Here is a 27,555-nt window from a genome sequence, read left to right as displayed (position 1 = left end):
GCACAAAAGTAAATTGATTCAAAAGTGGTTTAACACTCAGTAACCACATCTACCTGTAGCAAAGCAATGTCATTCAATAAATCCCTGAGAAACAGCGTGGCTTGGGAGTCAGAAGGACCTGGGTTCTAATCCTGGTTTCACTACTGTCTGCTGTGTGATCTTGGGTAAGTCAATCGACTTCTTTGTGCCTCAGTTACCTCATCTGTAAAATGGGGATTAAGACTGTGAGCCCCATGTGGGACACGGACTGTGTCCAACCTGATTAGCTTTTATATGTCAGTGCTTAGTACAGTGCCCAGCACCTAAAAGCAGCTAGCAAAGAGCATAAGAAAGCATTTATTGAGCACTTACTGTATATCTCCCTGTACTAAGCACTTGGGAGATACGTTCCCTGACCTCAATGAGCTCGCAGTATTTGGGGGGGGGGGGGGGACACAAACATTAAAATAAATTATCGATCTGTACATAAGGGTGGCACTAAGGTGGCACTAAGTGGCACTAACGGTGGGGTGAATATTAAATGTTCAAAGGGCACAGATCCATATGGCAAGATGACCCAGAAGGAAGAGAGAGCCAGAGAAAAGAGGACTTAACTGAGGAAGGTCTCTTGGAGGAGATGTGATGTGAATAAGGCTTTCGATGTGGGGAGAGGGGTGGTCTTGGGTACGTGAAGTGGGAAATAGTTCCAGGCCAGAGGGAGGATGTGAACAAGGAGTTGATAAGCCAGATAGGTGAGACTGAGGTACAGTGAGTAGGCTGGCATTGGGAGAACAGAGTCTGAAGGCTGGGGATGCAGTAGAAAATCTAAAAAGTAAGATAGGAGGGGCAAGCTGATTGAATTATTTAAAGCCGACAGAAGTTACTGTTTGATGCGGAGGTGGATAAGAAACCCCTGGAAGTTTTTGAGGAGTGGGAATTTCTTCTTTAAGAGTGGCTTCTGACACTCTTGAACAAAGAAGCTTTTCTTTCCTATTTGCTAACTTTTCTGCAGCTCCAGTTCTTTGCTATTTCATATTTCTTGTTCCTTTACAAACTCATCAAGCTGAGACAACTGGAGGAGCTTTGCCCTTTACATTCCCGTACTCATATGCACACAATATGACTGGAACTGGGGGGTTCTGCATTGATCTTTCCAGACACCCATATATATGGTATAGTATGGTCTGTACGGTAAGATCATTTACGACTGACTTAAGAGTTATACCGAAGGGGAGTCATCAGATGGTTCTTGTCAATCTTGCAAGACATATCAAGTAGTGCATCCCACAGAGATCAGTCCCAGAATTTGTTCTTCTGGTGTATTTATCATGAGTTAGGCATAGACAGTCTCACAGCCCTAAATTTGCCTGCTAATATCCTGAAATCAGGCTTTTGTCCACACATCAAGTTGATCTTCCTATGCCCTTGATTTTACTCTCTTCCATTACTTTATCTCTTTGACCTTACTGATATTCTGTCTGCACAATGTTCTGTGGTAACCAGTTTCACCACCTCAGAACTCAACTAAAGAATTCACTGACCCTATTTGCTATATTCCCTTCCTCCATGAGTGTACCTTTATGATCACCTTTTATGAGAAGCAGCAGGGCTCAGTGTATAGACTTTGGGCCTGGGAGACAAGGACCTGGGTTCTAAACCCCGCTCTGCCAATGTCTGCAGTGTGATCTTCGGCAAGTGACTTAACTTCTCCGGGCCTCAGTTAGGTCATCTGTAAAAGTGGGGATTAAGACTGTGAGCCCCATGTGGGACAGAGACTGTGTCCAATCTGCTTAACTTGTATCTACCACACTTAAGAACAGTGCTTGGCTTAATTATTTTTACTATTAACAATCAGTGGCTCCACTGATTCCCTAGATGTAATCCTGCCATTAATACCTATGAAAAGTCTTTTATTCATTTTGTTATGGCCCTTATGGTACTCCTCAAATTCCTTTCGGGCCTCCCTAAATTTCTGTTAATCCCTGATTTGGCACTCTAAGGGCTTTTGTTTGAAAGTCTCATTTTTATATTAGAGGCATTTTTCTTCCATTGGCCTCTTTCACTCTAATAGCTAGCAATACATGACTTCTGTTTGGTTCTTCCTTTTCTTTTTGTTCCAGGGCAGCCATCTATCTCTGGTTTTAAAGAGTTAGAATTTTAAAGCTTCTGATCCTAAATTTCACATTTTAACAGTCTTCCTTTTTCTAAAATGTCATATCCTTCCATTGATTTTGGGGGTGGGGCCTCTCTCTCCAGCAACAATACTAAACTTAATTGCCTTGTGATAGCTATTCCTGTGAGGCTCTCACACTTAACCACTACTTAGAATTAAATCCAGTATATTATCTTTCCTAGTGAGTTCTAGGACTAATTGTTCCAGAAAAGCCATCTACCACATCCAAAATCCTTCCCTTCTCATACTGATGAGTTATTAGTCAATCTATAAGAGAGTTCAGTAATTGAAAATTTCCATTATTACTTTCTACGACATTCTGCCTTGAGCTCCTCATTCTGTTCAGGTGTTTTTGTTGTTTAATTAAGAAACGTCTACCCACAGGAATTTCTGCAGTGCTTTTCTCGTGTGGTAGGTTTTTACATCCTTCTTATTGAGGTTTTTCTCCCATTCATGTCCCATCCCTAGTTTTCCTGTAGTAGCCGCATTGCATCTTATTAGCTTTACTATAGGATCTGCTACATTTCAGAGATTCATATTGTACCTAAGTCCTCAGAGACTGCCAATCATTCCAATAAATCTATCTTCTTTTTTAGGCTTCTAACAGTGCGGTATTTATATAGTTGGGCTTTGCCTTTGGGGGGATTTCCAAATATGCTATGAACCCCTTTTCCTCCTCCTTCACCTCAGATACTCCTCCCAGATTCCTTCTAAGCCTTTTTTCTCCATTCTCATTCTCAAAGGGGTCATCTTCTCTTCTAAAGATTATGCTGATTTCGGTCTTAGGCTCTTCTGAACTCACGAGGCTTTCACCGCATTTTGAACTATAAAACAGTATCATCACTTTGGTCCATTTTGATTTAACCAGAGTCAATTCCACCTGTCCACAAATGTCTCCTACTTCCCAATGTACTTAAAACCCTCCTTTCTGGACCACTGATGAGACAGAGAAGAAGAAAAACAGTTCTACAATAAGAATGAGATTCAGTAAAGACAAGAGCAAAGTAAGTGATGACAATGATGGAGTCTTTCGTCAAGAATAATGGAAGAGCCTCGGTTTTGAGACTTAAGGAGTAAGAACTTGTGAGGAGGAACTGTTCCTAGTGCTAGTGGTTTGCTCAGGGCCACTTGCATGCCCTTGTCCCTGCCAGTTCTAATCCTGCTAGGGAGTCAGTTTGCAGCACATTGGGAAGTTGTGTGTTTCGCTAAAGGGGATGAGATCCTTGCTGCAGTGCTCTTTCCAATGGACCAACAGGAGGCCTGTGAAGTACTCTTAGAAACAAAAGACAATAACAACAACTGCAGAGTGGGACAAAAACTAACTAAACACATTTACATCTGAAAATGAGCTGAAGACTGGAAGGAATCATCAGCTCACTACGAGCAACAATGGCCCATTATTTTAAAAAGGTACTGGGGTAGGAAGAGTCCCCTCTGAGGGTCACACCTGGAGAGTTTCCAGTACTCTACCAGTCTTGGCTACGGGAGGGAGAGTCGAGCAGAGGCCTACCCATTCCATTTCTAGCATGGCCAGTGGCTAGCAAGTGGAAGGCAATCTCCTACAAGTCAAAACTCATCCATGCAGGGCAACGGCAGCATGGGAGAGAGTGGAGACTTGAGTTTACTGTGTGGAAGGAGGAAATGGTAAATCACTTCTGTATTTTTACAAGAAAACTCTACGGGTACACTACCAGAATGACTGCAGATGGAGAGCGGGTCGTTTTCAAAGAGATGTGTCCATAATGTTGCTATGGGTCAGAAAGGACTTGACGGCACAAGACAAGACAATTGGGTAGAGTAGCGTTTTTTTAAGTTATTTGTTAAATGCTTACTATATGTCAGGGACTGTACTAAGCGCTGGGGTAGATACAAGCAAGCTAATCAGGGTGGACATAGTCTATATCCTACATAGGGCTCACAGTTTTAATCCCTGTTTTACAGATGACGTACCTCAGGCTCAGAGAAATGATGTGACTTCCCAGAAGTCACACTGCAGACCAGTGGCAGAGCCAAAATTAGAACCCAGATCCTTCTTACTTCCAGGCCTCTGTTCTATCCATTAGGCCACACTGCTTCATTGACATGTAGAGGCTGGGAATCAATTCATTCATAATATCCTGCTTTGTTAGACCTTTAGTAAAGTTGTATCTTTTACACTTAGAAAAGTAGCATGTCCAGTATCAAAGAACTTTAAAAGGGATGTGGAGAAATTGGAGGTAGTAAATGGAAGTGCATGGAAAATATTCCAAATAAATAAAAATTTCAAATAATTGGGGCGGTCTAGCTTGGAGAAGAGAAGGCTATATTCAAGTACATGGAGAAGATTAATAAGAAGGATAAGGATCAGTTGCTCTCCACTTGCAGAGTTGAATGAACAGGAGGCAATGAACTTAAATCAAGGAAGCAGAGATTTGGATCAGACAGGAAAGACCATCTTGACTATCAGAATGGCTTAGCGGGAAGAGCACAGGCCTAGGAATTGGAGGACCTAATAATAATAATAATAGTAATAATGATAATGGTAGTATTTGTTCAGGAATTATTATGGGCCAAGCACCGTACTAAATACTGCAGTAGATAATAATAATAATAATGTTGGTATTTGTTAAGTGCTTACTATGTGCCAAGCACTGTTCTAAGCACTGGGGTAGATACAAGGTAATCAGCTTGTCCAAAGGTGGGGCTCACAGTCTTCATCCCCATTTTACAGATGAGGTAACTGAGGCACAGAGAAGTTAAGTGACTTGCCCAAGATCACACAGCTGACAAATGGCGGAACCGGGATTAGAACCCATGACCTCTGACTCCCAAGCCCGGGCTCTTTCCACTAAGCCACAAGGAAATCAGGTTGGACACGGTCCCTTTCTCACATGGGACTCACAGTCTTAATCCCCATTTAGCAGATGAGTTAACTGAGGTCCAGTGAGGTGACTTGCCCAAGGTCACACAGCAAAGACATGTGGCAGAGCCAGGATTAGAACCCAGTTCCTTCTGACTCCCAAACCCAAGTGTATCCACTCGCCCATGCTGCTAATCCTGGCTCTGCCATATGCCTGCTGTGTGACCTTGGGCAAGTTAGTTCACCTCTCTGTGCCAGTTTCCTCAACTGTCAAATGTTCTCCCTCCTACTTAAACTGTGAGCCCCATATAGGTCAGGGACTGGGTCCAACCTGATTAAATTATATCTACCCCAGAGATTAGAACACTGCTTGATACATATAAAGTGCTTAAGAAATATCATGATTAAATTTACCAGTGAGAAACACTGGAATAAATTACCAAGAGACTTGGAAGTCTCCATCCCTGGGGACATTTAAATTTAAATTTGTCCTGGAGGGTTTAGATCATCCTTTGAGGTTTCATCGCACTCTAGGATTCCTTGATCTCTGATTGATGCCTTTCCTGATGTAGTCTCAACTTCTTCCTTGCAGGCTAGTCAACAGTGATGAAAAAGTCCATAAACCATAGCTCTCCCTGTGATTCTCCTTTTTAAGTTTTATGTAACATTATAAATTTGACAGAGCCCTTTTTTCAGAACTTCCCAAGATGGCAGGATAGTGAAGGATTGGGGCTATTTGTACCTGGAGAATTCTGCCAGTTAAGTAAGCATGCTGACGTCTCTGATGGCCAACAAGACAGACCTGAGGTGAGACCCTATAGCACAGTTCCCACAAATGTTTGGTGCAGTGCTTTATTTTGCTTTCCTCAGTATGGATAATAGATGCATATTTTCGCTGGAAAAATCTTCCCCCAGACAATCATGGGTAACGCTTCATTCTTTGCCCATTTCGAGCACGTCATCCACAGTCAAATTGCAGAGCAGCCCAGGTGGGAGGAAAGGAACTTACTTCAGGCTCATTGCATTCCCGGCCTCGATCAATAAATTGATCACATTTACTGTATTCTGTCTGCAGAGCGCTGTATTAGGCGCTTGGGAGAGTACGGCATAACAGATTCGGCATTTAGCCCACTTAGCAATTCAATGTAAAGGGATGGGGTAACTAGTATTTTGGTTTGCTGCAGTTCAGCCCAGCGAATCTTGACATTGGGAATGAGGAAGCGGCAGACCAGGGCCAGGAGCTAGCTATCCTGCAGATGCTTCTTGACGGGACCAGGGCTATTTGTGACTGAAGGGGTCCTTCACTCGCCCTCCCATCGAAAGACCTCTGAGCATGAGAGCAGAGGGCTTATCAGGAATGAAATGTGCTCTGTCCATCGTAAAGGTTTCTGAGGCCAGCTGAGGGTTGTGATTGATGTATGCTGCCCTAGAAGACGGGAAAAAAATCCACAACCGAACTGCTCAAAGAGTCAGGCTTTCCCCATGTGAGAGGTGTTGTGGCATGATGTAAAGATCACTGGTCTCCGATCAAGAGAGGAGACTTTAAGCCCCAGCTCAGCAACTGATCTGCTATATGACATCGGGCAACAGGTCAAATCTTAGTTCCCCGGGCCCCAGTTTCCTCAAATAGAAAATGGGAATCATAATATCTGGCTCTCTCTTCATGAGGATGTTTTATATATGCATTATAGAGAAGCAGCATGGCTTGGTGGAAAGAGCACAGGCTTGGGAGTCAGAGGCTGTGGGTTCTAATCCTGGTTCTCCCACTTGTCAGCTGTGTGACACTGGGCAAGTCACTTAACTTCTCTGTGCCTCAGTTACCTCACCCGTAAAATGGGGATGAAGACTGTGAGCGCCACATGGAACAACCTGATTACCTTGTTTCTACCCCAGTGATTAGAACAGTGCTTGGCACCCAGGAAGCGCTTAATAAATACCATCATCATCATAAGTTATTTATATTAATGTCCATATCCCACTCTACACTGCAAGCTCAGTGGGGGCAGGGAACATGTCTACCAATTCAGTTTTATTGTACTATGCTATCTGTAAAATGTGGATTAAGACTGTGAGCCCTATTTGGGACAGGGATTACACCCAAATTGACAACTCTGTATCTACCCCAGTGCTTAGAACAGTGCTTGGCACATGGTAAGCACTTAAATGTAAATGCCATAAGTGCTGTTGTTATCCCAAGCATTTAGTACAGTGGTCTGAACAGTAAGCGCTCAATAAATACTATTGATCGAAATATCACTGCTTACAGGTAACATGAGATAATTCATCAAAGTGCTCTGAAATAATAGTGCAATGGGTTAAAGATATTATTACTCTGATTATTACCATTATTATTAATTGTAACTCAAATAACATTTTCTATTGTAAAAGCACCTTGAAAAATACTAGTTCTTAGAAAAGAAAATATCAGTTTGGCCAGACAACTGGGAGAAATGGTCAGGTAATCGAGGTGTGTGCTTAGTTAATTACTCCTTCCTATAAACCTTTCTCTTCACATAATTAACCAATTTTTATAACAGGGGGAAAACAAAGGTTTTGGTTAATTTAAAAAGACAGGCTGCTCTTAATGAACAGTATAGGAGGCTTGCTGTTTGAATCACTGAGACATCTGTTGGAACTAGAAACAGGTATATAAATAAATGTGTGTATATTTTGCTCGCTGTCAGGTTCTTTGGTTATTCCCAGCTCTTTCCTTCACTTTTATTGAGGCAAATGACTTAAGTAGAAACTTCTAACTAGAAGGCTATGAATCTAAGCCACTGAATATAAGAAAGATTCTAGTTAAAACAGGAGTTTTTAACTGATTAAGTTTGGAGGGCCCAATTATTCTTGCTAAGACTTGCATAAAACTCTAGATTATAATGGTGATTCTCTGTTGCACTTTACTCTCCCAAGAGCTGAAAACATGCTCTGCATGCAGTGAGTGCTCATTAACTATGACTGATTGCTTGACTGATTCTTGGGCAATCCTGATCCTAAACCTGGAGAACAGAATCTTTCCAAACATCCTTTCTTGATATTTTTCCTTATTGCTTCTCATACCTACTCCTACTGTTTCTGAATTTCTACAAATCCCAAGTATGGCAGGGGAAGCACAGACAGGAAAGGAAATATAATAATAATAATGATAACATTTATTAAGCACTTACTATGTGCAAAGCACTGTTCTAAGCGCTGGGAGGTTACAAGGTGATCAGGTTGTCCCACAGGGGGCTCTCAGTCTTAATCCCCATTTTACAGATGAGGTAACTGAGAACCAGAGAAGTTAAGTGACTTACCCAAAGTCACACAGCTGACAATTGGCAGAGCTGGGATTTGAACCCATGACCTCTGACTCCAAAGCCTGGGCTCTTTCTACTGAGCCATGCTGTTTCTCTTAATGTGAGTATCATTAATGTGAAACTCCAGAAACTAAAGTCAGGTAATAATAACAATGTCTCCCCCACCCTTAGACAATAATAATATTGTTTCTCTGCCTGCCCCCCTCCGCAGACTGTAAGCTCCTTGTGGATAGGGAATGTAACTGTTTATTGTTGTACTGTACTCTCCCAAGCACATAGTAGAATGCTCTGCACATAATAAGTACTTAATAAATACGACTGAATGAATGAAATAACAACAATAGTGATAATCTCCCAAAGACTGTAAGCCCATTGTGGGCAGGGATTGTCTCTATTTCTGTATTGTCCTTTCCAAGCGCTTAGTACAATGTGCTACACACAGTAAGTGCTCAATAAATGCAACTGAATGCATGAATCATATTTGTTAATGATTTACTAGGGGCCAAGCACTGTGCGAAATGACAGAAGAGAAATACACAAAAAAATCAAGTTGGATACAAGGCCCATCACTAATGAGTTTATAATCTAAGAGGGAGGGAGAACAGATATTTTATCCCCATTTTGCAGATGAGGAAACTGAGGCGCAGAAAGCATAAATGACTTGCTCAAGATCACATGACATACTGCATGTGTGTGTGTGTGGGGGGGCTGAATCCAAGTCTCCTCATCACCCAATCTCATGCTCTTCCCACTAGACCACTTTCCAAAATCATTCCCATAGTAAGGGGGGAGAGTACCACATTCTCGTTAGGAATTGTCCCAATTCACATTTTGTGATTATTTTCCCCAAAGAGATAAAACAGGATGTGAAACAGGTACAAGATACCTTATATTTATCACATTATTCTGCAACATATATGATCCTCAGAGCTAGAGTCCCACTGAAGTGATCTATTCTCCACACTTACCCCTATTTCTGAGAAAAATGTTAAAAATAATTAATCTTTGTTCCTCTGTTATAGTATGACGCCTCAAAGAAAAAGGAAGGGGCTTTCTTCAAGCTTAGTTGCTTTCAGCAGACACAGACGCTTTAATAGAAAGGGCATGGGCCTGGGATTCAAAGGACCTATGTTCTAATCCTGACCCTGTCATTTGTCTGCTGTGTGACCTCGGGGAAGTCACTTAACTTCTCTGTGCCTAAGTTCCCCTCAGGTGCAAAATAGGGATTTAATACCTTCCCTCCTACTTAAACTGTGAGCCCCATGCGGGACTTAATTATCTTATATCTTCCCCAGCAGTTAGTACAGTGCTTGATTTATAGTAAGTGTTTGAGCACAGGCCTGAGGAGGACCCGGGTTCTAATCCCTACTCCACTATTTGTCTACCATATGTTTGGGCAAGACACTTAACTTCTCCGTGCCTCAGTTACCTCATCTGTAAAATGAAGATTCAGACTGTGAGCCCTCTGTGGACATGGAATTTGTGTTTACCCCAGCTCAGAGTACAGTGCCTTGAACACTTACCAAGACCATTAAAAAATACCCCAAATACGATTATTATTATTACAATTCATTTACCCATTGCACAACAATCAACAGAACCAATAAGCCTCTCGCTTCCAGAAAACTCTCCTACAGCCACGTTGGTGTTTAGTTCAAGTAAGAATTGGATGGAAAACAGTTTGTGTCAGGTATAGTGTAACCCACCCTTTTAAAAAGAGAACGATGAAGTTATTGCTGCTGGTTTCATGTGATTATTTTTCTCCTTTCTCCTTCCACAGCACTGGGAAGGAGCTGTAGGAGCAGGCCCTAAATCTGGAGGAAGTCAGAACTAGGGAGAGAGAAGATGTGGGTCTTTTTCATTTGGGGTACTTTAGGATTTCTTACCAAACAGAAATTCCTTCCCATTGGCTTTAAAGTTGCCAGTCACCTCGCCCCCGCCTATCTTACCTTGCTTATTCCCTCCTACAACCCAGCAGGCTCACTTCACTCCTCCAACGCCAACCTACTCACTGTTCTTCAATCTCGTCTATTTCACTGCCGACCTCTCGCCCACATCCTGCATCTGGCCTGGAATGTCCTCCACATTCATGTCTGACAGACCATCACTCTTCCCACCTTCAAAATTTTATTGCAATCACACCTCCTCTAAGAGATCTTCCCTGACTAAGCCCTCATTTCGTCTATTCCCTCTCTCTTCTACATCATCGACACACTTGGATTTATATCCTTCATTTACTGGACTTTCAGCCCCACAGCACTTCAGTACATATCCGTAATCTTTTAAGTTTTCTCTCTCCTCTTCTAGACTGTAAGCTCCTTGTGAGTAGGGACTACGTCTCCCGACTCTGATAGACTGTACTCTCCCAAGTGCGTAGTACAGCATCTGTGTATAGTAAGCACTCAATAAATGTGTTTGATTCCTTATACCACAAAAGCACCTAATTTAAAAAGCTCTTTGATCCTTTAGTGAAGTCTCTGTTCTGTGTGCTATTTGGAGTATCTCTTCTAAATATTTTTTCCTTTCTCTTTTTCTCAAAACGACCTATTTTTAAAATTTGGGTTGTGTTACCGTTTAAAATTTCCTTGTGTTTTTATTTCTGTTTTACTGATGAAATTAAAATAAATTTGCATATTTTCTGTAGGATTGAGACATTGCCCTATCCAGTAAAGTTTGCCAAACTTCTTATTAGCATATTATCACTCTACTGTTCTAATTGAACACCTGCAGACATTGAAATGCACGGCTATTCAAATTTCTGTCTAGGAGCCGCAAGCTGTCCGCTGAAGCTGTTTAGCTGCAATTCCCCTCGCTAAACATCAGATAGAATACCTTGTATCTACCAAGTGCTTATCAGAGTGGTTGGCATGAAGTGATTAATAATAATAATCATAATAATTATAGTTATATTAAGCCCTTCTGTGTGTCAACCACTATACTATGCACTAAGCCCTATACTAAGTCTTCTAGACTGTGAGCCCGCTGTTGGGTAGGGACCGTTTCTATATGTTGCCAACTTGTATTTCCCTAGCACTTTAGTACAGTGCTCTGCGCACAGTAGGCGCTCAATAAACACGATTGAATGAATAAGCACAGGGGTAGCTACAAAATAATCGGGGGCCACATGAATCTTCATTTTGCAGATGAGGGAACTGAGGCACAGAGAAGTTGAGTGACTTGCCCAAGGTCACACAACAGACAATTGTAGGAGCTGGAATTAGAACCCAGGTTCTCTGACTCCAAGGACCACGTTCTTTCCACTAGGCCACACTCCTTCTCAATAAATACTACGATTATTATTTTGGGACCCAGTCTTTTAGACTGTGAGCCCACTGTTGGGTAGGGACTGTCTCTATATGTTGCCAATTTGTACTTCCCAAGCGCTTAGTACAGTGCTCTGCACATAGTAAGCGCTCAATAAATACGATTGATGATGATGATGATGACCCAAGGACCTGCAGGACAATGACCCCAACATACAGAGTAGATCAGAACCCACTGTGTTTTACTATGTGTCAAGCACTGTTCTAAGCACTGGGACAGACACAAGTTTATCAGGTTGGACACAGTCCTGTCCCACATGGGGCTCTCAATTTAAATCAGAAGGGGGAGGATTTTATCCTCATTTTACAGATGAAGTTCACCGTGGCACAGTTATGCCCAAGATCACACAAGAAACAATTGGCAGAGCCAGGATTAAAACCTAGGTACCTCTGCTTCCCAGGCCTGAGCTTTCCACTATACCACCCTGTGCAGAAAAATAGAATTCAGGTTTTGGAAAGCACAGCTCTCAGAGAAGAGTAATCCCCACTTTTCCTCATATGTTTCATCCAGAACTAGGCTGGCCTTGAAATTATACAGATAAACGGTGAATGTCTCTCATATTGTTATATTATACTGTCACAATGTCTTAGTACCGTGCTCTGCACACAGTAAATGCTCAATAAATTCATTTCATTCATTCATGCGTATTTATTGAGCACTTACTGTGTGCAGGGCTCTGTACTAAACACTGGGAGAGTACAATACAACAACAGACACATTCCCTGCCCACAATGAACCTACAGTCTAGAAGGGGGGGGTAATAAATGATTGATTGACTGAAGCTGCTGGCAGTTTAGATCACCCTTAAACCTCCTGGTGGAAGACAACCTGACCCAAAACTTTTTAACATCTCAATTCAGTTGCCTAGTACCCCTACTGTTGAAAATTATCTCAAGGGATCAAATGCCATGAGCCCATTTTGGCGTCGCGATATCTTAAAGCCCAGACATTTGGGGTGAATAATAAGTTTTGGTTTCACCCTGCCAATCACACAGTTTATTTTGGAATGCTATGCATGAATGACAAAATTAATATTGCACTCGGAAGCTAAATACCCCTGGAAAATATGAAATCCAGCTCTCCTGTTTCCTTTTACAGTCTAAACCGGCATTCTTTAATACTTGCCTACTCTTGAGGACCGACCTTTAGAGACCTAATTTGATGAGAAGACAGCAAGGATTCTGTTCAATTTCCAAAGGCTGCGGGCAGAGGAACCGACCACCGCGCACAACCCAAAAATTGTATTTCATAGACGAGGCCTATATGCCCGAAGAGCCACTTCCCAATTAACACATCAGCAAACACCACACAATATGTCTAGACTGTTACAAAGAGGTGCAAATGACATTCACAGGAATGTGTTTTCGTTATTAACAGTTCTTTTGTTGTCTTGAATTGGAAGGTGCAGTATCATACTGATACCCCAGTACTGATATCGGCTTTCAATTGGGAGTTTTTTCCTGGCCTGTTTTTCTGGTTCTTTCTTTCAAAAGAAAACTCAAGGAGGTTAGAGAAAACTAAGGGCTGGGATCCTAGATGTGGGATAATAATAATAATGATGGCATTTATTAAGCGCTTACTATGTGCAAAGCACTGTTCTAAGCGCTGGGGAGGTTACAAAGTGATCAGGTTGTCCCACGGGGTGCTCACAGTCTTAACCCCCATTTTACAGATGAGGTAACTGAGGCCCAGAGAAGTGAAATGACTTGCCCAAAGTCACACAGCTGACAACTGGCAGAGGCAGGATGTCTTGGCTTTCCTACTGGTGGATTCTAGGGGTATCGAGCAACTCATTCCACCTCTCCAGGTGACTCGCTAACTAGTAAATGAGGCTACTGCTATCGACATACTTGTAAGACTCCAGGAGGATTTTCATTACTATTAGAAAAGTCCTTTAGCGGACACATCTTTAGCAATAAATTAATGCTGCGTGTAGTCACTAGGAGAAAGTAGCCTATTCTTTTCCCATAAAAGGCCTTGACACTTGGAAGACACGGGTAGGGGATGTTGGGAGTGAGTGGGAAACTGGAAGCAGAGGAGAAGTGTGTTGAGGAGCAGGTTGATAATAATGATAATAATAATAATAATGGCATTTGTTAAGCACTTACTATGTGCAAAGCACTGTTCTAAGCACTGGGGGGGAGATACACGGTGATCAGGTTGTCCCACGTGGGGCTCACAGTCTTAATCCTCTCCCCATTTTACAGATGAGGTAACCGAGGCTCAGATAAGTTAAGTGACTTGCCCAAGGTCACACTGCAGACATGTGGCGGGGCCGGGATTAGAACCCGTGACCTCTGACTACCAAGCCCATGCTCTTTTCATTTGGAGTCTGAGCCCCTTCCTTCCTCTCCCCCTCGTCCCCCTCTCCATCCCCACAGCACCTGTATATATGTATATATGTTTGTACATATTTATTACTCTATTTATTTATTTATTTTACTTGTACATATTTATTCTATTTATTTTATTTTGTTAGTATGTTTGGTTTTGTTCTCTGTCTCCCCCTTTTGGACTGTGAGCCCACTGTTGGGTAGGGACTGTCTCTATATGTTGCCAATTTGTACTTCCCAAGCGCTTAGTACAGTGCTCTGCACATAGTAAGCGCTCAATAAATACGATTGATGATGATGATGATGATTTGGAGTCGATTTGGCAGCAGCTCCTGAGAAGAGATCGTGGCCTAGAGAAGCGGCGGGCCTAGTGGAAAGAGGACAGCCCTGGGAATCAGAGGACCTGGGTTCTAATCCTGTCACCTCCATGTGACTGGCTCTGTGGCCTTGGGTTACTCACAAAGCTGAGCTTCAGTTTCCTCTGTAAAATGGGGATTCAATCCTTGTTTTCCCTCACCTTTAAGTACAGTGCTAAGCACGTAATACAGTGCTTTGCACACAGTAAGTGCTCAATAAATATGATTGAATTGAATTTAAGCCCAGGAGTCCCATATGGATCACAGACTGTGTCAGACTTGATTATCTTGAATCTATCCCAGAGTCTAGCATAAAGTTTAGCACATACACAGTGCATAACAAATGTCTGCATGGTGTATGACCTTATTCATTTATTTGCATTTATTGAGTGCTTAATGTGTACAAAGTACTGTACTAAGCACTTAGCACTGGATTAAGTACTTAGCACTATTCCTTATAGAGAAGCACCGTGGCTCAGTGGAAAGAGCAGGGGCTTTGGAGTCAGAGATCATGGGTTCGAATCCCGGCTCCGCCACATGTCTGCTGTGTGATCTTGGGTAAGTCACTTCTCTGAGCCTCAGTTACCTCATCTGTAAAATGGGGATTAAGACTGTGAGCCCCACATGAGACAACCTCATCACCTTGTATCCCCCCCAGTGCTTAGAACAGTGCTTTGTACATAGTAAGCACTTAACAAATGCCATTATTATTATTATTCAGACAGCGGTAGGCAGACAATGATGAATTAAAGCAGCTACACTTAGCTATTTCCTCCGCCATCTTCATCTCTTAGCTAAGAAAACCAAGAGGAAACAGTGATCTCGATTGGAAGTGATAGTTTTTATGGTCTATTTTCACTTTTTCTGTCATCTTTGTTGAAGGCCGTTAGGCATCTGTGAAGCTTATCAGATCACAGTGCCTATTTAGTTGTGACACACACAGCTGGAAGATCATCAAGTCCAACATTGCTAACATTTAAAATGTTAAGCCCAACTCTCTTCTCCTTGTGCATGTCAGTTAATTTATCTGTGACTCAATTTCCTCTTCCATAAAATGGGGGTAAAATACCATTTCTCCTCCCTCACACTGTAATTACCATATATCTGCCCCAGCACTAAGGACTGAGCTTGGTATATATCACCTAAATAAAAACTATATAGTACTATTAATAACAATGGCATTTGTTAAGCGCCATGTGCTATGCAGTGCTTTAAGTGCTGGGGTAGATACAAGGTTATCAGGTTGTCCTAAATAGGGCTCACACTCAATCTCCATTTTACAAATGAGGTAACTGAGGCATAGAGAAGGTAAGTGACTTGCCCAAAGTCACACAGCTGGCAAATGGCACAGCCAGAATTAGAACCCACGACCTCTGACTCCCAAGCCCAGGCTCTTTCCACTAAGCCAAAAATTTGCCACAGCATATTGTCCTTAAGAAATAAAAATGCCATTTACCCAAGTGCAAGAAAATGTCTTTTCTGTGAGGTTGTCCCTTGCAAAAATGAAAATGAATGATGATCCCAATGTTACATGCATTGGTATCACAAGCTAGCCCTGTCCTGCTCCTCTTCAATCAAGCTCTAGATTCCCATCCAGTTGCATGACTAGTAGAGGCCAGGGAAGGGAAGTGATTAAATAAAAGGAATTATTCATGATTATTCATCCTTTTGGGGGCATTGTCTTAGAGATCTTACCAAGAAACAAGAATGGTGCCACTTCAGGGTGTTGAAAGTGGCTTGGATGCTGAAGTAAAGAAGCAGCGTGGCTTAGTGGAAAGAGCCCAGGCTTGGGAGTCAAGAGTCATGGGTTCTAATCCCACCTCTGCCACTTGTCTGTGTGACTTTGGGCAAGTCAGTTAACTTCTCTGTGCCTCAGTTACCTCATCTGTAAAATGGGGATTAGGACTGTGAGCCCCACGTGGGAAAGGCTACTTACCTTGTAAGTAAGGTAGGAAAGTAAGTAAGCTCTCTTCCTCCCTTCAAGGCCCTACTGAGAGCTCACCTCCTCCAGGAGGCCTTCCCTGACTGAGCCCCTTCCTTCCTCTACCCCTCGTCCCCCTTCCCATCCCCCCCATCTTACCTCCTCTTCCCCACAGCACCTGTATATATGTTTGTACATATTTATTACTCAATTTATTTATTTATTCATTTTACTTGTACATATCTATTCTATTTATTTTATTTTGTTAGTATGTTTGGTTTTGTTCTCTGTCTCCCCCTTTTAGACTGTGAGCCCACTGCTGGGTAGGGACTGTCTCTATATGTTGCCAACTTGTACTTCCCAAGCGCTTAGTACAGTGCTCTTCACACAGTAAGCGCTCAATAAATACGATTGATTGATTGATTAATTGTATTCACCCCAGTGCTTAGAACAGTGCTTGGCACATAGTAAGAGCTTAACAAATACCATTATTATGATTATTAATAAAGTGCTACCAGAAGATACTACAACTTTATGGCCAGGGATCCTCATGCTTGGCAAATCACTCAAGTTGAATTATTTTGGAGGTTGCTTGAAAAAGTGATTATTCCCATTTTTAAGTCTACTAATGCTTGATTTGGCATTGCTAGTGAAGAGAGGACAGGGAGAGAGGAAGAAGAGGTGGGGTTCAGGGTCCTGCTGAGACATTTTGGCAGGGAAGCAGAAGAAAAGCTGGCAGCACAAAACACAGGAGCCTCCTAGACGCCCCCCCCTCCCCGCCTCCCCTCATTCCCAGCCATTTACCCCCAATTTTCCTGGGCTTGGCTAGGTAATGAGCCAGTGTGTCTCAGCTCAAAAGCCCTTCCTGTCACCAACACAAATCATTCCCCTGACTTCCCGTAATATCCCGTGATTTCTGATATCCTTTTCCCCAGAGTTGTTAGTTTTGCTCCAGAGAGAGCATGGGATTGGTAGTCAGGAGGTCCGGGGAACAGAAGGCCTGCTACAGAGAAATACACTGAGTTCTCCTACACATCCTCCTGGATTCAAAACCAGAGGGGCTTGCATAATCATTGGCATGTTTACCCTGTATTTACCCCAGTGCTTAAAACAGTGCTTTACACATAATAAGTGTTTAACAAATACCACTATCATCATCATCATTATCATCATTATTGGCTCAGAGGACTCATCATGCAGTTTTTCCAACCAATGAGCTCTTGCCTGGGAAAAATCAATCAAAAGAGGGAGTGAAGATTGGGTGGGGAGGTCGCAAAACAGTGTTTTAACTGGAAAAATCTGAGTGACAAAAGTTTTCCCAGAAGGGATTTGTCATGCGAGTCCCAAACCTATTCTGTAACTACCCAGAGGAAGGAAGTTACCAGAAAAAGCAGACTAAAGATGTTGACAAAACCTGGAGCTCTATCTGTCTAGCTAGCAGCCTTATAAACCTTGCAGTTGATACCTATTTTCTTTTAACATGTGATGAAAAAATAGCAGAGTACAGTATGTTTTCATGTTCTTTTTCTCATTTGAGCAGTTACTAAGTAACTCCTCACTTGGTTTGTCTCACTAGCACATTCAATAAAGCCCAATTAGTTGCTAGGAATCGCAATGAACTGAATTGGCGAGCAACTGAAGCCCAAACTGCAAAAAGTGGCGGTGACACTAATGAGATAGGAAAGCTGATCAGCCTGGAAAAATTCCCACAATTCTTTCAGTGTCAGCACTGATATAGTGTACTACTTGAGGATGTTTTGCTTGAAAACTGTGTGTTTAGAGATAATTTTTTAAAAGCGATGGCTTCCGGGGAAAAAGGAGAGGGCAGCTTCAACTTTCTGTTCAAAACAAACACTCGGCAAATAATTTATCACAGTTAATTGAACTACCTCTGTCATTTTCATGCTTGTGGAAGTAACCCACAAACTCGAAGTCCAAATGAGGGCAACTGGACAATTGAGATGATGAAAGAGACAGATGTGACTCATACTCAGGGCCTCAGAAACCATCTCTACAAATCCTATTTCCAGGAAGGTCTGTATTTAATTAGCCCCAGTAGGTGGTGAGGGCTAAAGATCCTGGGGATAGAGGATATTGCCCTAGCTACACTTTTTCTTTTCACTAATTTTTTCACAGGAAAAACCTTGTAAGCTACAGTCACTTGTCATTCGATCTGATTAAAGTGACAGAATAAGGAACAGGTTTCATATTAGGTTTTGCCTGAGAAGGCTGTCCAATTCTCCTGAGAAAATAATAATTAAAATATCAATGGGCCATGGGAGAATGATGTTGGGATTAAGAGGCATCCGTCCACTTCTGAAGGACTGCCAAATAATGGAGAATGTAACCCATCTTTACCAATAGTTACTCTATTGAGGGCTGGCAGAACTCCAACCTAATAAGAGTAAAAAGATTTCCAGAGCTAACCTTGATATTTATAGAAGTATGAATATCACTTCGAAACTCATCAAATTAGAAGAATTGATAATTCAGTTTAGAATCGGTGTGTACGTAGAAAAACACATGGTAAGAGAAATGACATATTTTCTGCAGGAGCAAATCATGCCTCCCTAATCTGTGGTGGTTCCCATAAAGGATCAATGGGTAAATCAGAATTAGAGGGAACAATATATTTTGATTTTCAAAGCATCTTCCAAAAGATAGTAGAACAAAACCACTTTTTTAAAAAAGGTTGATTATGAGACTGGAGGAATTTTTTGTCATGGTAACTTGTACTTCCCAAGCGCTTAGTACAGTGCTCTGCACACAGTAAGTGCTCAATAAATACGATTGACTGATTGATTGATAATAAGTAAAAGCTAAGAATAAACTTTTTAGGATGAAGGAGCGTAGACAGCCCAATAGTGTCATTGTCTAATGGGGGAGGAGTTCAAAAACTACTTCTTATACAAATGCCCCCTTTGCAATTTGTACTTGCTACACAACCCTCTATCCACAGGAGGCTTTCAATAAATATGGATGATGAGAAGGACAAGGAGGAAAAAGGAAGAAGAGGAGGAAAACACAAAGGAGTTGTGTTAGAACTGGTTTTGTCTAATAACTTTGAAAATTACCTCCAAAGAAGGAGTGAAATCTCTAAGTTTATGGATCACAACAGCTTCTGGGGAATGAAACGTCAAGTGGAAAGGAATAAATCACAGGTAGGTCCCATAGAGGTGAATAAGTCAAATAGATAACAAATCACGTTCAGTGTAAACAAATCAAGGTACTCTTTAGGGGGAAAAAATTACCCTGATTATGGCTACATAGTTGAGAGCAATCAGGGTCCATTGCGGTAAATCAAATTCAGAGTCACTATTGATGGTTTCGGGTTTTTTTTTTTTTTGTCACCAGTCCAGTGTGCAGAAACAATCAAACAGGCCAAGCTAATATTTAGTAAAACCACTATGTAGACCCCTGGGAATCCTACATAAGGAATAATACAGGCTATTCCTGTTAACACATGTGAGAAAGGTCATAGTTGAACTGGAGAATAAGAAAGATAACCAAGATGATCGGGGCATGAAGAACGTGTTGCATGACAATAGGCAGAAAAGGTTAGAATTCTTTTAACTTGATAGACAATGACTGAAGAGGGGTATGACTGAAGTCCATAAAACCGCAGAGAGCAAACACTGAATTGTTTCACACCAATTTCCGATGAGGGGATGCCCATCAAAGCTTGAAAGAGGAAGTTGCTTCCACAGGAACTTATACGGGCGAATATTGCTACTAGGTTCGAGGGGGATTTAAGCACATTTTTGAATGAGTCATTGATTATGGTTTATGAAAGTGAATGTCCTACTTCAAAGAATATACTTAAGGGCCAACCATCACATGGCTATCCCAACATCCTGTTATCCCTAGCAACATGGCTTAACTGAAAGACCAGAGGGCCATGAGCCAGAGATGCTGGGTTCTAATCCTAACTCTGCCACTTTCCTTCTTAGTGGCCTTTGTCAGGTCCCTTAATGTCTCTGTGTCTCAGTTACCTCATCTGTAAAATGGAGATTAGTTTGCTTTTTTTCCCTCTCCTAATTATACTGTGAGTCCCATTAGGGACAGGGATTGGGTCCGATTTGATTATCTTGTATTTACCCAAGCAACTGATTGGCATAGAGTAAGCACTTAGATGTTGGTATTATTATTATCAGCATTTCTGGACTGGAGGGACCATTCATTTCACACAGAAAAGAAATTTCTTAAACTTTTAGAATTATGATTCTAAAATAATAGCATTATTATTTTAATACCATTATTTGGCAGCATTATTTTTATGTTATAGTTCAGTAATTATTTCAGTTCTCCCTGATACTCAAAGAAATGTTAAGTTCAAGAGATTCTGTGTGGGCAAAGAAGGATTAAATAAAAACACTGCTGAGATGTCTGTGTATCTACCTACAGCTTTGACCTAGGTAATTCCTTGGGGTGCAATGTACTCTTCAAAATAGGTTAGTGATTTTATGACAGCAGGTTCATACCACATCCTTCCTCCCTTGAAATAAACTGTTTGATTATGTAACTGACTGGCTCTCTCTAGATATATGGAAGCCAGGTATTGTATCTTCATTCATTCAATCATGTTTATTGAGCGCTTACTGTGTGCAGAGCACTGTACTAAGCTCTTGGGAAGTACAAATCAGCAACATATAGAGACAGTCCCTATATACAGAAATGGTACCTGATATGCTTTGGGAAGCAGCATGACCTAGTGGACAGAGCACAGGCCTTGAAGTCAGAAGGACCTGGGTTCTAATCCTGGCTCTGCCACTTATCTTCTGGGTGACCTTGGGGCAAGTCATTTCACTTCTTTGTGCCTCAGCTACCTCATCTGTAAAATGGAGATTAAGACTGTGAGCCCCATGTGAGACAGGAATGGTGTCTAACCTGATTTGCTTGTATCCTCTTAGTACACAGAGCTTAGTACAGCTTGGCACATAGTAAATACTTAAATACCACAGTTATTATTATTATTATTCTCCTCTTTAGCTAGGCCAGTGAATAATTTGCAAGCATAGAAAGGAGTACGTCTTCCTGTCGATATCAAGGTGGGAGTCTCTCTCCTTTACTCAAGAATGCCTCAGAGTGAAGTCTCCTGAGAGGTGAGTCACTCATTCATTTATTCATTTGTATTTATTGAGCGCTTACTCTGTGCAGAGCACTGTACTAAGCGCTTGGGAAGTACAAACCGGCAACATATAGAGGGGGTTCCTACCCAACAACAGGCTCACAGTCTAGAAATTCTGGGAGTCAGGCAGCCAGCCCTGAAGATATGTTTGGGGCTTGAATTTATCTCCAGAGAAAATACTCATACGCTTCAGGAGGTGAAGCTAGGAGCCCTTAGGAGCTAGATGTACAACCAAGATGGTGGCTCCACTCTTTGCCCTCAGCTAGAATCTCACTGTCTTCACATGGTTGTTCAGTGTGTGGAGTTACTTTCTTCCATAGTCCCAGGGCCTCTGAGGATACCATGGCTCTATCAGAAGCAAGGTGTCCCCAAGCCCTCATTATCATCATCATCTTCATTTTTGTATTTGTTAAGTGCTTACTCTGTGTCAAGCACTGTTCTAAATGATGTGGTAGATATAAATTAATCAGGTTGGACACAGTCCCTGTCCCACGTGAGGCGCACAGTCTAAATAGGAGGGAGAACAGGTTTTGAATCCCCATTTTACAGGCACAGAAAAGTTAAGTGACTGGCTGAAGGTAATGCATGAAGGTCAGGAAGGGGAGGTTGAACATGTATCGAGCTTCCATTTCAACAAAGAAAAATCAAAAATCATTTTGACTCTTGGGATGATACTGCAAATGCCAGTTCACCACCACGAGGAACTGAGATCCATTACACAATGGATTCTACTGAAAGGATGGTTTTAAGGGTGTTCATTACTGTAATGTGGCCAGTCTTTGTGTTATTGCATATGTAAAGACTAAATTAAATGGACAAAATAATGATAATGCTGCTGATATTTTGGTAGAGTTAGGAAGTCTAATCTATTCCAAAGATTCTTTGAATTAAAATATTTACATGCGCCATATGTAAATTCAACTGCATGGTCAACAGGATCTCCTTTATATTTAAAGACATTTCTCTATTTCAATAAGACATAAACTTGAACAAATAACCATGGAAACATAAAGGGATCAGACTTTAAAGGGGTTTTTTTTAAACTTATTCATTTGGCTAATAATTTTTTTTATCAATTGCTTTACTTCCCTACAGCCTGATTGGCAGAGAAAGCACACACTGACCTTCTAGACTGTAAGCTCGCAGTGGGAATGTGTCTTTTATATTGTTATACTGTACTCTCCCAAGTGGTAATGCAGTGCTCTGCGTGGAATACATGCTCAATCAAGTCGATCAAATATGATTGATTTGGCCTCCTTTTTGGCATTTATAATCAAGTCAGCATTTCACAGGGTAACACAGAGGCTCTTTAACTCAAGTTGGCCTAGATAGTGGTTGAAACATTTAAGTTTCCATGATTGTTGATTAAAATCACTGCTTTCTCACAAATAACCTTTAGTCTACCAGAAACCCATGATTTTGCATTAGGATAATGGATAAAATATTTCGTGTCTTTTTCATCATGCAATTCACTTTGAAAGTTCTCCATGGAAGTGTTTACATAATTAATATTAAAAGGTTTAGAATAGTTGAACTCTAATTCTAAGAATAACAATTTAGATGACACTCAAACTTTGCAGCAGATTGCTCTGCACGTTTTACAAATTTAGGGAACGCGGTTGCTGCTTATCAGATATAAGTGGCCAGGTAGCTTAAATTCATGGAAGAATACTTGAAATTAAGCTTCAAATCTTGACCAACCTTTAACTTAAGACAAAGATATACCAGAGGTTTCTGTGCTTTGACTTCAGTTTTCATTTGACACACTATAGAGAAGAATATTCAGATTTTTCTAGAGTGGATGGAAATTACTCAGTACGTTTTCACTGTGGTGTCAGGTACCCTATGTGGATTAGAAGACACTTCAAAAATGTCTCCAAAAAGTGATAAGTGCTGAATTTACTATTACAAACAGAGTTGGTATAATGGCTCATTATTTTCAGAGTGCTTCAATAACAATTAAGCACTTCTTAAAATATGCTCCGGTAAAGAACAGTCCATCAGCCAGTCTAGAAACTGACTGTAGAGCTCTCAACTAGTTAACGTGATTAATTTGTATCTACCCCAGCGCTTAGAACAGTGGTTGGTACATAGTAAGTGCTTAATAAGTACCAAATTATACTGCTGTTATTATTATTATTATTATTCACCAATGAGGGGTTTCCAGAGGAACCTGCATCAGACTTGGGTGCTCCCAAATACACATCTCTAGCCCTGACCTCTCTCCTAATTTGCAGCCTCACATTTCCTCCTGCCTTCAGGACATCTCTACCTGGAGGTCCCACCGACCGCTCAAACTTAACATGTCCAAAACAGAACTCCTCATCTCCTTACTCAAATGCTGTCCTCCCCTTGTCTTTCCCACTGTAGACAATACCACTGTTCCCCTTATCTCCATGTTGTCCACAACTCATTTACCATACAAACCACCTATGCAATCTGTCACCAAATCCTGTTGGTTCTACCTTCACAACACGGATAAAATCCGTTCTTTCCTCTCCATCCAAACTGCTACAACGCTGGTCCAAGCACTTAGCCTATCCTGCCTTGACTACTGCATCAGTCTCCTCCATCATTTCCTTGTCTCCTGTCTCTCCCAACTCTAGTCCATACTTCACTCTGCTGCCCGGATCATTTTTATGAACAAAAAAAAGTTCAATCCCCATCTCTGTACTCCTCAGGACATCCAGTGGTTGCCCATCCACCTCTGCATCAAATGGAAACTCCTAATGATTGACTTTAAAGCAGTCAATCAGCTCGCTGCTCTCCTACTTTAATCAAACAATGGTATTTATTGAACATTTACTATGTCCAAGCCCTGGAATAAGTGCTTGGAAGAGTACAACAGAGTTAGCAGACACGTCCCCTGCCATAAGGAGCTTACAGTCTATTTAAATGGCATTTAGTAGGAGCTTACTAAGTGCCGGGCACATTCCTAAGCACTGAGGTAGATACAAGCTAATCAAGCTGGTCACAGTCAATGTCCCACTTGGAGCTCACAGTATTAATCCCCATTTTACAGATGAGGTAACTGAGGAACAGAGAAGTTAAGTGGCTTGTCCAAGGTCACACAGTAGACACATAAGGGAGCTGAGATTAGAACCCAAGTCCATCTGACTGCCAGATGGACTCTGTGCTTTTTCCACTAGCCCAGACTGCTTTCCAATTGTGTTTCTCATTACTGCTTCTCATTATGGGGGAACCTCATCTTCTCCTGCTCCACAAGACTCACTGGGAAATGGGAAGAGTTGGCTTCCATCTCACTCCCCAGTGCCATTTTTGCATTATTCCCTTTCCCCCTTCCCTCTTTCCCTTCCTTCACAGTCCTTATTATCCACCTCTTCCACTTACTCCAATTACTAGTAATGGTCATCACCTGTACCCCAGGCCCCAGTCCAGCTTTATGAACCATCTCGATCCCTTTTCTCACATTCCTTCTCATTTTCTCCATCCCTACACTGACCCTTGGGGACTTCAATATCCATGTGGATGTTCCCAATGACTTTTCCATTGTCCACTTCCTCTTGCCCCTGACTCCAATGATCACTTCTTCCACTTCACATCACTTACTCACCAACTTGGGCACATGCTTCAAGCGCTTAGTACAGTGCTCTGCACACAGTAAGCGCTTGATACAACTGAATGAATGAATGCTCTGTCTTAACTATTCTAGTCACTCTACAATCTCTATGCTCATCAACTCTAATAATATTCTCCTATCAGACTACAACCTATTCTCCCCCCTGGACACACAAATCTATCCTCTTTCCCCACAGAGACCTCCACATTTGAGCCCCTCCAATATTTTGAAGTCCTCATGCCCCACTTAGTCTCCATAACCAAACTGCCTTCTCTTGGTGCATTAATCAACACCTCAACAACAGCCTCTCCATTAAAGTCAACTCCCTCACTCCCCTGTCCCTCCACCGTTATTGTACCAATAATTCATTCTTTCATTCAACTGCATTTACTGAGCGCTTACTATGTGCACAGCAATAATCTGCAATCTTGGATCACCTGCTCAGTACGCTTCCTCTGCTCCTATGAATGAGGTGCGGAGCGTTGTTGGCAGAAATCCATTCATTCAATCGCATTTATTGAGTGCTTACTGTGTGCACAGCAATGTACTAAGTGCTTGGGAAGTACAAGTTGGCAAAATATACGGACAGTCCCTACCCAACAGTGGGCTCACAGTCTATACACCTGACTGACTTTGTTCATTTCAAATTCACTGTCTCACCTCTGTCTCCCCTCTAGAGTGTAAGCTCCTTGTGGGCATGTAAAGTATATCATTCACTCAATCAATAGTATTTAGTGAGTGGTTACTTGGTGCAAAGCACAGTACTAGGCCTTTGGGAAAGTATAATACAACAGAGTCGGCAGACACGTTCCCTGCCCACATCAATCTTACAATTATGCACCCTTCTGAGTTCTTAGTGCAATTTATTGAGTTTAAACACTCAATAAGTACTGTTGATTGACTGAATGATTCATTCATTCCTGCTCTCTCCCTCTAAAATTTTCAATCTATTGGTAGATTCAGAGAGGAACTCCATTTTTCAGAAAAGGAGACTGAAGCAAAGAGGGATTAAATTACCTTCTCGGGGTCACCTCAAAAGGTGGTAAATAAAGGACTCACCCATTTCCTACCGACAGCTTTAATGCACAACTGCTGCTTTTTTGAGACGGAATTTACTGTTGGAACTTCTACTAAGAAAAGGACCTTGCAAGCATTCTCCACAGCGGGTCTACAAAGTTGTAAAAGTTAAATATGCTACCTCCATCATTGTCCACGTTGTCTCCACACATCATTTCCATGACGACATTGCATCCTGTTCCACTCCAGCCTAGCTGACACACACAGTGCCAGCCATTCTGATCTAGGGTACACCTCCCATTTCCAAAGCACAGTCCCGGACAACCATCTGAAAAAAGAACACACATAATTAACAGTCAGAATACCAGAACTGTATCCACTAACACTGATCTCTTTCCCTCCAGGGAACTCAAGAGTAGCTTTAATCTTCCAGACTCTGTTCAATGAGATGTTGAATAAACAGTAGAGGCCTCCACACACTTACATAAACTTGGTAGGACTGGGAAAATATATTTTTTTCACTTACTCGGCAGTGCTTTCCCTTGGAGAACCAATTAAATTTTATTAATGCTGCCTCCAATTCCCCACCTCTGATTCCAAGAGGATGAAATCTGGTTGGGGCCTAAAATGTTTTGGTTTATTTTTAAAAAAGGAATCTACACCAAAATTGTATAGACAGTGGCATGTTGGTAAAATACACGCTGGGGATCAAGTCAGCAATTTCAGTTCTGAGCCATGTCCACAGAATTTTTTTTTAATGGTGTTAGGGGCTTACTATGTGCCAGGCACTGTTAAGCACTGGAGCAGGGGATACAGGCAGATCAGGTTGAACACAGACCTGTTCCCACTTGGGGCTCAGAGCCTCAATCACCATTTTACAGATGACATGACTGAAGCCCAGAGAAGTGAAATGATCTGCCCAAGGTCATACAGCAGACAAGTGGGAGAGTCAGGATTAGAACCCAGGACCTTATAGCTCCCAGGCCCATGTTCTATCCCCTAAGCCATGCTGCTTCTCTAGTGCACATACATGACCAATGTTTCGAATGTCTCTGTTCAAAATGATCTTATCTGCTGCAATACAAACTCAGGTTCTTATTTAACTTCATCCAGGGATAGAGGTTGCTTTTGCAGCGATAGAACATGAAGATTCAGAGCACCACATGATATCGCAAACAGCACCCATTTTTCGCTTTTGCATTTCATAACCTAGGAATTCCATTCCACCCTCCACTACAGCCTTCAGGAATTCAAAGAGCACATGCCCAAGAAAACCCCAATTTCTAGATGAAAACTGGCAAAACGACTTAAAGAGGGCAGGCTTGGACTTTTCCCAGGGTTCTTTGAGTCAGTCGTCAATGGGATTCTAGATCAGTGACGAAAGAGAGAAAAAAAATGTAACCCTTGTCTGGCAAAGACGGAAAGCCATGCACTCTACGAGTAAATCCAGAATGGAGAACTGTATATGGCCATGTTCCAGATATAATTTTATCTTGGAGATAGGTGTCTAAATATTGTCTAAAGAGTAGCACTCCCAGTGAGTTTCACGACAGCTCGTTATACATTAAAGAGCATGAGGGAAAGTAATGGTGTCCCTACAGTATTC

General features: G+C 41.7%; 1 protein-coding gene and 1 non-coding gene across 3 annotated transcripts in view; one reads left to right on the top strand and one right to left on the bottom strand.

The window, feature by feature from the left end:
- TENM1 (teneurin transmembrane protein 1) overlaps positions 1–27,555 on the bottom strand; it is an 849,492-nt gene that overhangs the window by 160,830 nt on the left and 661,107 nt on the right. For both annotated transcript variants that reach the window (XM_038747613.1, XM_038747612.1), the window contains exon 14: positions 26,131–26,277. In XM_038747613.1, coding sequence (XP_038603541.1) covers positions 26,131–26,277 — 147 coding nt within the window. The remainder of the gene's footprint in view (positions 1–26,130; positions 26,278–27,555) is intronic.
- LOC119930150 lies at positions 3,582–3,719 on the top strand. Its single transcript, XR_005451640.1, has one exon. It is a non-coding gene; the product is annotated as a small nucleolar RNA SNORA7 (small nucleolar RNA).

Source organism: Tachyglossus aculeatus, chromosome 6, assembly GCF_015852505.1.
Source record: "Tachyglossus aculeatus isolate mTacAcu1 chromosome 6, mTacAcu1.pri, whole genome shotgun sequence".
Taxonomy (NCBI): domain Eukaryota; kingdom Metazoa; phylum Chordata; class Mammalia; order Monotremata; family Tachyglossidae; genus Tachyglossus; species Tachyglossus aculeatus.
The sequence above is the reverse complement of the archived record's forward strand: the minus strand, read 5'-3'. Positions and strand labels throughout refer to the sequence as shown.